This window comes from Marmota flaviventris, chromosome 8 (assembly GCF_047511675.1).
Source record: "Marmota flaviventris isolate mMarFla1 chromosome 8, mMarFla1.hap1, whole genome shotgun sequence".
NCBI classification, from domain to species: Eukaryota; Metazoa; Chordata; class Mammalia; order Rodentia; family Sciuridae; genus Marmota; species Marmota flaviventris.
In genome coordinates this window covers 131,433,803-131,449,091 of record NC_092505.1, presented here as the reverse complement: position 1 = coordinate 131,449,091, position 15,289 = coordinate 131,433,803, and the positions used below count along the sequence as shown (strand labels likewise).

Here is a 15,289-nt window from a genome sequence, read left to right as displayed (position 1 = left end):
CAATGACATATATTATTGTGTTCAAGCCTTGCTGACTATTTTTTTTTTAGTTGTTGATGGACCTTTATTTTATTCATTTATTTATATGTGGTGCTGAGAATTGAACCCTGTGCCTCACACAGGTGAGGCAAGTGCTCTACCACTGAGCCACAACCCTAGCCCATAATCACCTTTTAATAATTGAATGCTCTATGTAGCTGTTGTTTCAGAAGGTCTAGATTCTTCTATCAACTGGAAAATAAGTTATTAAGGAAGTTAACATCAAAGAAATATCCACGTACCCCTATTTCTCTTGTGTCTAACTCTGATCTTCCTTTGCTCCACAGGGTGACGCTGGTGAGGAAGGTGTTGATGGCTTGGATGGAGAACAGGTATGGAAGTATTTCATTATGTTTTCCCCTTGACTAGTCTGGCATTTATACTCTTATAGTGAGTATAGCTTTTCCTGATTGTCTAGAGATTTTGATATGTATACTCAACAGTGATTAAGTTCACATGTTATTTATTCTTATCTCCAACATACAAGGATCCAAAAACCTAACTTTACCCTCCTCTGATATCACATATTAATTATTTGACATTTTATTTCTCAAATTATTTGGTATTTTATTTCTTTGGTATTTTTTTTCTGAGTATTTATGTCTTAGAAAATCCTTAGAAGATCATCACATCTTATTTTTGTTAGATCCTGTCGACTAGACATTGTTATTATTATTATTCTATATAGCCAGTGCTTATCTAGCTTTATCCTGATATTTGCTAGTTTCATCAAAGCCTTTCTGTCAGTATGTTGATGCCTTCAAAAGAACATGAAAACACCATGATTCTTTTGCCTAAGGTAGAACTCCTAGAATTTCCTTTAATGAAGGGTGATTCATTGTAAACTCCCTTGGCTTTTATTTTCCTGGAAATCTTTTTATTTTACTCTTTTTCTTGAAAGATAGCTCATTGGGTAAATAATTCAGTGTTCATAGTTATCTTCTTTCAGCTCTTTGAAAATATAACTTTCTAGACTCCTGGCTTTTAATGCCTTGTATCTTCCATTATTGCTGTTAAGAAGTTATATTTCAAAGTAATTATTCCTTTGTAAGCAGAGTATGAAAATATGTATCAGGCTGCTTTAAAAATTTCACTTTGTTTTTCCTTTTTGACAGTTTCAGTATGATGTGTCTAGGTGTGGATTTCCTTTTATTTATTCTGCTTGGGACTTGTTCGGCTGTTGATTCTGAGTATTTATGTCTTAGAAAATCCTTAGAAGATCATCATATGGAAATCTTTATCTTTCCTATTGTGTTAACCAACTTTTCATCATTATAAAAATATCTGAGATAATTAATTTATAAAGATAAAAGGTTAATTTTGGCTTATGGCTCTAGAGATTCAGTCTATGATTGGGTGGACCCCTTAATTTTAGACCCCTGGTAGGGGTGCTGGAAAGTAATAGTGGGGAGCATGTGGTGGAGCATGGCCAGGAAGCAAAAGGAAAAGAGGAAGAGGAAGGATCCAGGATCCCACAATTTCCTTCAGTGACCTAGAGGCCTCCCACTAGGCTCCACCTCTTAAACGTCCATAGCTTTTCACAACACTGCCACTCTGGCACCAAACCTAAACATGTGGGTCTTTCAGGGGACATTCAACATCCAAAGTAGAGCACCTATTTTCTCTATTATCTTTTTTATAGAAGTCTATGTCAGATCAGTCGGGGCAGGCAATGGCCAAAGGAGGCAGATTTAAAAGGGCCGCTGAACAGGCTTTATTGAGATATCACTCCCGGGCGGAACTCTATCAGACCCACAGAGGGGACAGGAGAAGGGTCTGAGGAGAAACTGTGTGGAAGCTCGACCGGTCTGGACTTTTATGGGGCTTACAGCAGGAAGGGAAGGGCTTGGGACAGGAAAAGGTATTTCTAGGGTCCCTTGCCCCCTTGAAGTTGGTCAGGGGTGTTGGCTGAACTCCAGGATTGGCCAGGGGGGTCCTGTTGATTGACAGGCATTAGTCAGGAGATCTGGGTGATTGACAGGCGTTTCCGCCGGCATCTGATTGATGTTCTTTTTCGGCGCGGGCTGCTTTGTTCTAAGTTGCCACTAAGTCGCCACCAAGTCGCCGCCACCGACCTAACAGTCTAATTAGAAGTTTGAATATACTTATTTTATATTCTGTATATGATAATTCCAATATCTGTAGTCAATGTGGGTCTGATTCTATTATGTGTTGTTTCTGCTGGCTTCTCCGACATGGTGTGTCCCTCCTGTGTGTTGTGACTTTTGATTAACAAAAGTCAAACAACATCAACTCAGGTTTTAATGACTTCTTAAAGATAAAGTTCCATCAGTTAAAAAATTAACAGTTTTTAATGGAACTTTATCTTTAAGAAGTCATTAAAACCTGAGTTGATGTTGTTTGCTTCATCCACATTCCTAGTGGCACTAGTTCCCGGGACCAGTAACATAAATTGTCAGCCTGAGGTCTTTCTCCTCTCTATCTCTTTTTCTCTTGAAAACACACACACACACACACACACACACACACACACACACACATATCACAATAAGTTCTTAACCAAGAGCTCTTCTCTCTCTGGATCCTGCTTTGTCTTTATTCTGAACAAAGGATTTCTCTTTTTTCTTTATTGTCTTATTAATGTATCTAAAATATATTTTAATTTATCTGGAATTTACGGTTGTTTTTTGGGGAAAGGTTGTTCAAAGGATCTAGTCTGTCACTCTGTTGTGATAAAGTGATTTCCTGTTCTTGGTTAAAAATGTGAAACTACCCGAAAGAATTTTCTGGAATGACTAATAGAATACAGATTCTTTTTTTTTTTTTTTAGTATTTTAGTTTTCGGTGGACGCAACATCTTTATTTTATTTTTATGTGGTGCTGAGGATCGAACCCAGCGCCCCGCGCATGCCAGGCGAGCACGCTACCGCTTGAGCCACATCCCCAGCCCAAGATTCTTTATATATTTCTTTTTCTTTTCCTAGGGTGATCGTGGAGTCCCAGGATCATCTGGAGAAAAAGGAAATAGGGGAAATTGGGTAAAATATGAAGGCATTCTGTTCTCATTTCTACTGGGTAAACTGATATCAACAATTTATTTTTAAGCTGTGGGAAAGAATCATTTAGTGGTTTAGAGACTAGATTGAGAGTTAAAGGACAATGAATGTTAGATGACTGTTTGGAATGTTTACTTAGGACCTGATAGTGAAATGGAGATAGCGAAATGGAGAATCTAAATCCAGGGACTTCACTTTTTGTGCTTTAGAGACATAATTGTGTCACTGTCTAGCTCACAAGTTTTTCATGGCTCCCTGTCACTGATGATTTAGTCTTACATCCAAGGCTGTTCAACCACTCTCTTCATTAATCCCAATTAAGTCAGATTGTATTACTCCTGCCCCCCCCCCCCCGAATGTTCCTTTTGCATGCCCACTCTGAAAACATCATTCTCTTTCTCCTTTTATTTATTTTTTTCCCCATGAGGTCTTACTCCATTAATCCTGCCTGCATCCATGATGGAGAAAACTCCCCCTTCCCCCTTTTTTATGTGTGTTTCTACAGAGAGAATCAGGAATTAGTGAAAAAAATCAAGAAATTTGATATTAGGGAGTTATGAGTCCAGCTTCCCAGAGCCTCAAGTCCCTCATATGCAAGTGGGTTAATTCCTAAGAAGTGAGGTGAAGCACACCTAAGGCTGATCATATGGAAGGGTTCCAACAAAACATCTTTCCTACTGCTTGACCTTGCCTTTTCCACAGTGAATGCTTTCAAGTTCAAGTACCAAGTTGCTCTTTGAGCCTGATTTTTTCTTTTTCCTCTTAGAGTTCCTTTCCTTTTAGGCAACAAGAGATTTTGAAAAGTGACACATTTTTTTTTTCTTTGTGATTTAAGGGCTTGACAGGACCACCAGGACAACCTGGAGAGCGTGGAGAGCCTGGGTTAAGAGGAGATCCTGTGAGTAAAGATTGGGGGATTTCTTCTGCTTTAATTCCAGGGACTTGAGAAATGTTTGCTTGTGGCACAAGGTGAGAGCCATTTTTTATTCATTAATGAGGCATCTGTTCAGTCTGTCTTTACTGCACTGCAACAAACGAGAGATTTGAGAGTAAAACCCGTGTCACAGAACATTTGGGTTCATAAATAGGTTGGAATTTTAATTGTATCAGGTATCTGGGATTACTGGATGGGTCTGGACAATAAAAAGGGTCCACTTTGGTTGTGTGTGTGTGTGTGTTTGTTGTTGTTTTCTTTTTAAGGAACTTTTCCTATAATATTTTTTTTCTTTTTTTAATTTGGTTGTTGTCCATTTGAATAAGCGACATTTTATTTTCTCAGGGGGATCCTGGAACGGATAGTCACATTCAAGGACCTAAGGGGGAAAAAGGAAGGCGTGGGCATCAGGTAAGATGACCTCTGTTTAATTGGGGGGACTGGTATGCATGGGAACAAATGCTTCTGGTGTAGAAATTTGGGCACTCTGCTTAGCAAGCCAGGGAACAAACCTGTGGGATTCCATCATCCATGGACACAGGAGTCCTGACTGGTTATCTCTGCTTACATCTTGTCCTTGTGTTCTTGTCTTAGAATTTGTACAGGGGGAAAAAAAAAAAACAACTATCTCCCACAACATTAGTAATACTTTACAAGTTATTTTACCTCTTTTGTTCTTGGTTTCCTCATTAGCAAATGAAAGCATCTGACTCAAGGATGCCTAGGATTCTTCCACTTAAAAAAATTTTCCAATTATAAAATTTAAAAGATGCTTGCAATTATCATGTCACCAGCTTGCTTTTCTTTGTAGTCAGAGCTGATTGATGTGTATTGGGTACTAGCCATTTTTTAAAAGAGGAGATCTTTGTCTAGCTCTAAAGACTAGAAGCACTATGATAGAAGACATCACAGAAGAAAAAAGACTTGTTAACTTGACAGATGCTAATTTCTTGGAAGCCAATTTTAGATTTTTATGTCCCAGACATTAAAATGCATGATTCTGAAGAATGCTAAAATAAATCCAAGTGCTTCAGTCCTCACATTTCACCATTCCTAATTTCCAGGAATGAGGTCTGCATAGCACAATATTTGCAACTAGAAAAGAGCCTAGGAACCTCTATTTTCTTCCAATCCCAGTTCTGCATCCTTTAACAAAACTGTAGGACATTGACTCTCCTTCCTAGATTGTGGCTAGATAGCATCCATGTTATATATGTCCAGATCCTAAGTTAAATTCAGTTTGTAACAAGGTCATTATTATGTAGCTATGTGAGAAAACCACTGGGAGTTGACTATAAGAATATTTCATCCTGTCATTAATTACAGTTGTTTTGAACAGATCCTATTGAGAATGTTCCCTTTGGTGTTGTGACCAGAGAGCTCTGTGAAGGGACACTCAATTATCGACAGGATTGGGCTAAGGAGACAGTAGGGAAGCAACCCATCTGGTGCCCATCTGTAAGATGGGAAGAATGGAGATTGATTTCCATGAGTTAGAGGTTGTCATGGGAAGAAAGATTGTGATCTGAGATAAGATGAACTTGTTCTATGGTTGGCTCAAGGTTTACTGCTGGGGAGAAACCCAGGCCTATAGACAAACTGTCCAGTGCTCTGCCTGCCACAGTACTATCGTTACACATGCTCACAGCTTTCAGATGCCTCCCTCCCTGATTTTAGCCAAGGGTTAACTTTGAACATCAGCCCTGAATTGTGTGTGTACATGGAAATTGTAATCCTCTGAGGCAATGCCATATTGAGTTTGTATCTCATGGCTTCTGCTCCCATGCTGTGCTCAAAGAAGGGTGCTAACTAACTCCTTTGAATAGACTTGGATAACAGAAGTAACTCTCACCAGTTACATAAGCCTGCAGCTGTGGATACTGACATTCTAGCCTCAGTACTATCAGGAGATGGACCTCTAGGGGGCAGTCTTCCCTTGGAATTATTTCTGAGATGAACCTAAGAACAGATTCAATGTTACAATTTGGATGGGTAAAGCAGTCATTCCAACAAGGAGAAACTTTATTATATATTTAGTATCAGGGAATCAGTCATGTCAGTCAGGAGTGTTGAAATAAACACTTCTGGGGAGAATGAAAACGAGCTTAACCTTTGGAAAGGCAATAGGCAAATAAATCAGTTAGCATTGCTGTTTAAAAAAATATACATATACATATATATGTATAATACATATTATATATATACATATATAATACATATATGTATTTACTTATTATATATATGACTCTTAGAAAATTTGTCTAGTAGTGTTAAGTAGTAATATGTTTGAAACCCAAGTTTAGGTGATTTCAGATTTGACACACCATCTCTATGATACCATTGAGACTCAGTGATTTGTCAGAGACACAGTCCCTTTCTTTCCACGCTCCCTCCTCAGTATGACAGCATATGTCTGTAGGCCTGGCAGCTTTGAGCATTTTGTCTTTACTTTTATATAAAATGCCAGGAGGAAAGGGACTTTCCTTTCATCTGGGTGTTTTCAACAATATTGTTTTCTAAGCTCATTAGAAAATTGAGCATAACTGCCCAATTTCACGGGATCCAGAGAAAGCAAATCTCTGAATAAAGGAAATGTGATCACCATGATTGGCTTAGATCTATTCTCATTCACCCGTTGGAGGTTTTTTTTTGTCCTGGGGATTGAACTCAGGGCCTCAAGCATGGTAGGTAAGTGCTTTACTACTGAACTGTATCTACAGCCCTGGAGTTGAGTATATTGTTGTTCTAAACACAACAGATTTTCATATTAAGGAGGAAAAGGGAGAGACTATTGTGTAGGCCACCACTGTGTCTGCCATAGCTTAATTTCTAGTCTTTCTAGGCCTAGCACTTTACCCAGAAGCTAATCATGGACCAACACAGATTTAGCAGCAAGGGTGATCACTGTGGTGATTTTTAAAATAGTAAAAAATTGAAAATACTCAAATGTCTAATAATAGCTTATATGCATCCTGGTGCTTCTGCACAATGGAATATTTCTAGGCAGTGAAAAATAATATAGAAGACTATTTCTTGACATGGAAAACACCATGTTGCAACATTAAATAAAAATGGTAGATTTATAAAACACTATTCAATGTGAGTTCAAATTTGTAGAAAACTTCCATATCATTAGAAATTATGCATTTCTTTTTACCCTAACTTCTAATTTTGAAAAATTTCAAATCTATGAAAAATAAATTTTAGTTGCAAGAATGAACCCCATTATTACTATATTTGCTTTATATCTCTTTATACAAATGCATGTATGTGTATATCTATATGCTCAAGTGTATTCTTAGAAAAAGGTCATCATTCTATATTAGTACAATATAATTATCACACTCGAGAAACAATATTTGTACAACATTATTTTCTAATACACAGTCTGTAATCAAATTTCTACACTTGTCCTATGTCTTAGTTTGGGTCACTATAACAGAATGCAATAGACTGGGTACCCCAAATAGCATGCATTTTTCACAGTTCTGGAGGTTGGAAATTCTAAGACCAAAGCACTGAAGATTTGGCATCTGGTGAAGGCCCATTTCCTGATTCTTAAATAAGTATTTTGACTATGGTCTCACATAGAGGAAAGACAGGGTGCTCCTTCAGGCCTCTTTTGTAAGGGCACTAATCTTGTTCAGGAAGGCTCCACCCTTATGACTGACTGGCATTCCTTTCCTACTGTCTTCACTTTGGGGGTCAAGATTTCAGAATGAGTTTTTTTGAGAAGAGACATAAATACTCGATCCATAACACTCAACGATGTTCTTTATGCCTGTTTTTTTTTTTTTTTTTTGTTGTTGTTCCAGCGTGTAGCTGAGGATTAAGCAGTTGTTTCAGGTGTCTTTCCTCTTTGGTATCTTTCAATCACATCAGTGGCCCAGTTATTTGTGACATTGACATTCCAGACTAGTTATTTGGCTAAATTTACCTCAGTTAGGATTCATCTGATGGTTTCTCCATAACTACAGTCAGGCTAAGCATTTTTAGCAGAGACTTAGTGGTGCTGTACATTTATTAATGATGGGCAGGGATACAGTGTTGATTTGGGTCATATTGGTGACATTAAGTTCGAACATTGGATTATGTTCGCCAGATTTCTCCATGGCAAGCATGCTTTTCCTTTCTTCGAATGGGAATGATACTCTGAGACTATAAATTTCCTATTTCTCAACAATCTTTTACCCAATGGCTCCAGCATCTGCCCAGATAATTCTTTTACTATGTTGGCTGCAAAATGCTATTTACTGCTGAAGTGAGAAAATGATTAATCTTTTAAGAAAGAATCTTTATTACATCCAGATCTATTGTGAGAAGGCTTTATTTATAGCCGCCTCTCATCTACTTCCTACTTTGGAAAAAAAAGCCCATAAAAGTAATATTTACTACAGAAATTTGGGAATATAAAGTAAAATGTAGAGGAAAAATGATCCATAGTTCCAGTAGCCAAGGAAACCATTATTTTATTGAACTTTCCTAACATATGATGGCAATCTCTCTTCTAGAGAAAGTCAGAAAAGTGTCCCATGGGCTTGTTACAAAATGTTCTAGTGTAATATTTTTTTTTTTTAAAGAGAGAGAGAGAGAGGGAGAGAGAGAGAATTTTTTAATATTTATTTTTTAGTTTTCGGCGGACACAACATCTTTGTTTGTATGTGGTGCTGAGGATCGAACCCGGGCTGCACACATGCCAGGCAAGCACACTACTGCTTGAGCCACATCCCCAGCCCCTAGTGTAATATTTTTAAAAATGGGGACTTGTCATTTTTTTCTTTTTCCATATTTGGGACAAATTATTCTCCCACATAATTTTGCAAATTTTAGAAGAACAACATCATAGCACAAACTTTCTACTTTATATACTTTTTTTTTACTTTATACACTTTTTAAAAAAAGTCAGATACACCTATTTCTGCTGATCTTTAAAAATCTTCAAGAAAAAAAACTGAGTAAAATATAAAAATGTATGACAGTGTTTATAGTATGCTCCTGCTTGAGTTTACAAAACAATATATTTATGTCTGCTTGTAAGTACAGAATTTTTTTTTTTTTGAATTTTATGAGAAGCATTCTTTTCTCAGGCTGCCTTGGGAGAAGGAAGATTTGCTTTTTAATTTTGTGCTTTTTCATTTGCATGCCTTGTGCATTTTTTATCATGACATATTTAATTTTTTTCGACAAACAGTATTTCAAGATAAACATTAGAATTCTAACATGTACAACGACAAGAAGTCAGCTGTCTTAGAAATGCAACTCTGAATAGAAGAGCTATACAGATAAATCCTGCAACCCAAAGCCCATAATATGGCTGAGTAGACAAGTGAGCACTGTGGTTAATCATTCAGATGTTTTTCTCTTCACGATGCTACAATCTGAACTTTTGGAAACCCTTGTAATGTGCATATCAGCACGTCATCTTAAACTAAAATCAATACTTTTTTAAATCTTAAAAAATATAACATGAAATATCCAAGACCCTGGAAAAGATGTAGTGAATACTATCATAAACACAAGCTTTTATTAACCCATCACTGAGTTTAAGTAAAATTTGACCTATATAACTGGTCTATTCAGATATACCCTCTGGTTCTTATCAGAGGCAGCCTCCATATTGAATTTCCCCCTTTTTCCTTTGTGTTTATATTGTGTGTGTGTGTGTGTGTATATATATATATATATTCTTTATAAACTTCAGGTGAAAAGTGTTTCTGTCATGACTTGATTAGCATTTCCCTCATATTGGGGAATATTTAAATTATCTCAGAATTAATGTGCTATAAATGACAGTTGGAATGAACGAATTTTCACAAGACATTTTTTATTTCTGTATTTCATATTCTTTCCCCACTTATGTATTCCACTTGACTTAGCATGTAGCCTCACTGAATAATTATCTGAAATATCCCTTCTTGGGATCCCATGGGGTTTCCATTTCTCCTGAAAGAGGGATCATTCCTTCTGGATACTACTCATTCCCCACTTCTACTCCACAGAGGTTTCCTCATCGTGATTGTGAAACCTTGCTTTCTTTCATCGCCTATACACTGATCTCTCCATGTGCAGAGACATACCCTTCTACCTTCTGCTTCTATCTACCACTCAAGACATGCCCGATAAGACATGGGTAGAAAGGGATGGGCCAGTATTTTCCTATACTAAGCATGTTGAAGAATGTGTATGACTGTCCAGCATGGTGAACCATGAGGAGTCATTAAAGGAAGAGTCTGTGGGGAAAGACTACTAATCTGTGGGGAATTTGTCCACAACATTGATGTTTGAAACATGAGAACTTAATGTCATTGGCTTCTTGAGGAGTGATGGTCAATGGAACTTTCTGAGATCATGGAAATATTCTCTATCTGTGTGATCCAATATGGTAGCCTGGCTACATGAAATTACTGAGCACTTGGAGTGTGGCCAGTGTTGAATGAGAAGCTAAATTTTTTTAAATTTCATTTTTGTTCACTTCATTTGAATAGCTGCCTACAGCTAGTGGCTTCTGTATTGGATGGTACAGATATAGAGAAGAAAACCAGAAGTGTGTGGCATTTAAACTGATCTTCCCTTTATCTTTTACTTTTTAGGGTCTGTCCAGTTTCAATGGACCTCAGGGGAAAACTGGAAGTGTTGGTCCTCAGGTAGGTGTAGTATATTTCTCCTGCCTTTGTGGAAGAGGAAGGTATGTCTGGGTGAGAAATGGTTTATTTCTTTCTCTGAGGTCTCTGCTTTCCTTCTTTTCTTAGGGGTCACGAGGAAGACGAGGTCTGCCAGGGTTGAAGGTCAGTGCTTTCTGGAGAGAGATGCTCTTTGTTTCATGTACATTGCAGCTTTAATAGTTCTCTCTGAGGTCTAGGGGAATGCCATTGGGCTGGGAGGTTGCATGGGAATTCCTGGGAGATTACCACGGAGATTTTTTTCACGAAGAAGGGAAGTTTATATGGTTTTCTGCCTCCTCCTCAAATTGCTCTACTTTATTTAGATTGAGAAGAAGCCAATACCTTAGAGAAGGACTTTCAATTCTGATATGATGGTTTTTACCATGGGTGTAAACAGCTGATCGACTGTGTCTAGATGATGGAGAAGGGTTGAGCTTTTGCCATTTCCAAAGGCCAAATGGTATGGTTTGATGGTGGAATAGAGAATATCCCTGTGAGAAACCTACTTTACTAAGCATTTATCTAGTACCTGGTGTACATTAGAATATTATTTATATTATCTCATGTAAACCTTTCCAGGTGTTTTCATGGGTAAGAGAGGGAATACAGGATTAGCAAAGAGAAGTAACTTTATCAGAGGCACCACAGCTAATAATTGTTGGAGATAGGATTCAAATCTAATATCTAATCCCAAAGACCATGATGAAACTTCTGTACAAAAGAAGTTATTTTATGTAGACATCTCTCTGACATAATCTGATGATGCTCTGCTTGTATTTTTTCAGTGTTCTCGTGATTGATTTAGGAATGGAGAAGAAATGATATTGACTCGTATCACTTTTATTTTGATTTCTCACCATGAGGGATGAAGATTTAATGTTCTTACTCTATTTTTCCATCTCCTTCTCTGTACACCCTCACCATCTGTGCAATACATTTATTTTCTCCATTCTTCATTAAATCAATTTATTGTTCACATGATAATTAAGTGAACATGATTTACAGCTTTATACTTTTTGTATCTTGTAATCTTTTTCTTTTGGTGCTATAAATTGAACCCAGAGGCATTTAACAACTGAGTCATATCCCTATCCCCCTGCCACCCCTTTTTATTTATTTTGAGACAGGGTCTCACTAAGTTGCTGAGGCTAGCCTCAAATTTGTAATCCTCCTGCCTCAGCCTCAAATTATAGCATGTACCACATGCCTGGCTTCATACATTATAATCTTTATGTGTTCCTGTAGTAGTTTGCTTTTATTCCTATTCAAATTTTTATTTTTAAATAAGAGATACAAACATAACTATTTTCAGGCTTCAGGGTGAACTGGGTTTATCCAACATGTCAGTGGCTTATTAGTTGACCTGATGTTGAAGCACTGGTCTTATAGACCCATTTATATTCCTTGGATGTAATTTGTTAAAGACCAGCCAATCCTACAGAAGACTGTAGCTTACAGAGGTACTGAATTCCAAATAATAGTACTCTATAATATATAGGAAAATATCTCATTACTGTCTATAAAATTAGATCTGGTTTTCACCAGATGCAGAATAAAATAGAATTCTAAATGAAATTTTATTTATGGAAAAGATTATGTTTATGGCAAATAAATTGATGCATAGATTTCTTTTGGCAATAAAACAAAACTTTACATTTGTTGTTATGATACAATTAAGAATATAATTAATTTAAAAAATATCTACAAACCCACTACCCTTCAGCAATTATTTTTATGTTTGTGTGTTCCCTTTACTTGTATAAATAATAAAGGGTTATCATAATGTCTATACTATTTTATATTCTGATTTTCCATGTTTCTGAATTTTCCTAATTTCACTTTTTTTATTTGTTTTAATTAGTTATACATGACAGCAGAATGCACTTATGCACTTTGATATATCATACATAGATGGGATATAACTTCTTTTTTTTTGGGATATAACTTCTTATTGTTCTTAGTGTATCTATTGTAGAATCATATTGGTGATGCAGTCCCATATATACATAAAGTAATGAGTGCCAATGTCTGTTTCGTTCTATTATCTTTCCTATCCCCACATTCCCTTCCTTCATTTCCTTCTACCTAATCTAAGGTAACACTATTCTTCTCTAGTGTCCCTAACCCCCGCCTTATTGTGAATTAACATCCAGATATTAGAGAAAACATTCCTAATACATTACATTTTATTCTACTGAAGTAGCACAGTTTATTGCTAAACTATTCCTATTTTGGGCATTTAGGTAATTTCTATTTTGTTAGCTATCGTGGTCAGTAATATAATAAAAACTATAAGTTTTTTTGTTTTGTTTTTGGTTTTGATTTGCTGCAATTATTTCCTTAATATAAATATATGAGTGGAATTATTATAATGAATCTGAACTGTACCATACTGAGCCATGTTATTTTCACAAACCTGACACTATGAAAGTTACTAATGTGACATGCAAATTAGATTGCAGCCTGGTTCAAACTTTCTAGCTATCTTCCTTTTAAAACTTGGTTTATACTTATAAATCTAGAAATCTGCTCTTGAAATAAATCTAGAAATCTGCTCTTGAAAAGCTGAACAATATAACAATAATGATGAATAGAAGTGCCAGATAGTTTTTAAAAACTTAAGAAGTGCAAGTAATTTGATCCACATATTGATGAATTCTGGATTTGAGGTTTTTGGGCTCTTTTGTTCATTTGTCAGTGAGCCAGTCTTTCTGTGAGTAGCATGAAAAAGAAGGCAGAATAATTCACAAAATTGGAATTATTCTCAATCTTGGAAAAATATCTTTTCTGTAGAAATGAAAATAATAATTTGGGGAATAACTTAGGGGAGTTATCAAATGAATCATTTTAGCAATTCACCCTTGGCCTTGGGAGCTAGCTAAATGCTCCAAGGGCCCATAGAGTTTTCAAGCCAATATTCTATTATTTTACCATGTGTTTTGTGTGCCTTTGTCCCAGAGTGTCATGCTTGATCAACATTCTACTTCTTTGCATGGAATAAGTGTCCTTGATACCAGTGAACATTTAATCCAGATACCTTAAAGAGAGGGCTGGGCTTTTAGGAGTTCATTTTTATACAAAACAGGAATTTGGGTAATTTAAAGGAAGTATTTTTGCTTCTATTACTAGCTGAAATTTTGAAAAGAGACGTGCAAAGACCAGGAAAGGCAGTGAGAGTGTGGTCTTGCATTTTCTCAGCATGAATGGAAACCCTTTATGTGTCCTCTCCATCTCTATCCTCGAGGAGGATTGATCACAACCCATCGAATATTTTTTCAGTCTTTCCCTTGGGGCTCTCAAGTGACATCTTTCAGGAAGGCTGCCTTCAATAGGAGCACTGATGATGTCTTTTTATTTTTATTTTTTGACAGGGTGTGCGTGGAGAATCTGGTGAACAGGGCTACCAAGGAGAGCTTGGAAATCCAGGTTCACAGGTTAAATCGGAGAACTTTTTAAAAAAAATTATGATTATTATCACATAGTTATTGTACAAAATAATGAGTTTTGTTGTGACAACTGTATATCTCCGTATAGCCATATTTAACTTGGTTTTAATGCTAAAGGATTTGGTATGAAATGTTAATTTCATTGTTTGATAGGCAATTAAATCAGAATGGCCTGAATACCTTCCACCTAAGGCCTCTCAAAGGAAATCATATAGCCCCTCTTATGAGAACGTTAAACCATGATAGCTAGTATTTATGGACCTCCATGTTCTGGGTACTACAATAAGCTCTTGAATTTAACTCACTTGATCCTTCACTGGGGGTTAGTCAGGTTTCTTATTATCCCTGTTTTATAGGGAAGAAGTGGAAAAGGAGATGGGGAAGTTAGGTCAACTGGCTAAGCTGCACAGCTAATAAGTTATAAAGTTGGGATTCAAATTCAGACAATCTGGTTATAAAATTGATGTTCTTAATGACTGCCTTTGACGCTGTGCATTCCGATTACTCAAATAATATTTAATTTTTAACCTATTTAATTTTCACTATTAACTCAAGTAATAGTAATATTCATTTAAACTGTACTCAATTTGGCAGGAAAAATCAACAGAGTGAATTGAGTGTCTGTCATGCACACAGTACTCTGCCAATAGACAGAAAATGGGGCATGTAGACCATTAAGGCAAAAAGTCTTGCCCTCAAAGACTTCAATCTACTGGGAGACTGTAAACTGTCCAGTGATAAGTGGAAATTTGAACTTCCAACTAGTTCTTTTGAATCCTCTAATCATAAACTAAATCTATCATCTGTAGATCCTTCTGGAACACTTTGTATATCTTTCTTTTAAAAGCCAGATTATTTCCAAGTATCCTCCATGGAAGGAGTTTAAAACAAACCAATTTCATTTATCTTGACTCACTCTCCATAAGTACGAATCCTTTCAGTGTCGGATGATCATTTTAGAAGTTTCTGCTAATTTTAAACTTGACAAAAGAACTAAGGAATGAAATGGATAATCAAAGTCCAATTAGAGATCGTGTTTACTTTATGATTGAAAAATAGTATCTGAAATACAGAGGGAAAAGATATATATATATATATTTTTCATTTTCTTTTTGATCATTGGATCAATTCATATTTGGACCCCCTGCCACGGTTGCTTCCTTGCTTTCTCCTCTATACCCACTTGATTGT

The 15,289-nt window shown here is 36.4% G+C and overlaps 1 protein-coding gene across 1 annotated transcript in view; it reads left to right on the top strand.

Moving 5' to 3' along the window:
- The window catches only part of LOC114091369 (collagen alpha-4(VI) chain-like), a 103,710-nt gene that overhangs the window by 50,481 nt on the left and 37,940 nt on the right, over nt 1-15,289 (top strand). Inside the window, 7 exon segments of the mRNA XM_027933853.2 lie at nt 327-371; nt 2,985-3,038; nt 3,892-3,954; nt 4,336-4,401; nt 10,581-10,634; nt 10,740-10,775; nt 14,024-14,086. Of these exon segments, the coding sequence (XP_027789654.2) occupies nt 327-371; nt 2,985-3,038; nt 3,892-3,954; nt 4,336-4,401; nt 10,581-10,634; nt 10,740-10,775; nt 14,024-14,086 (381 nt within the window).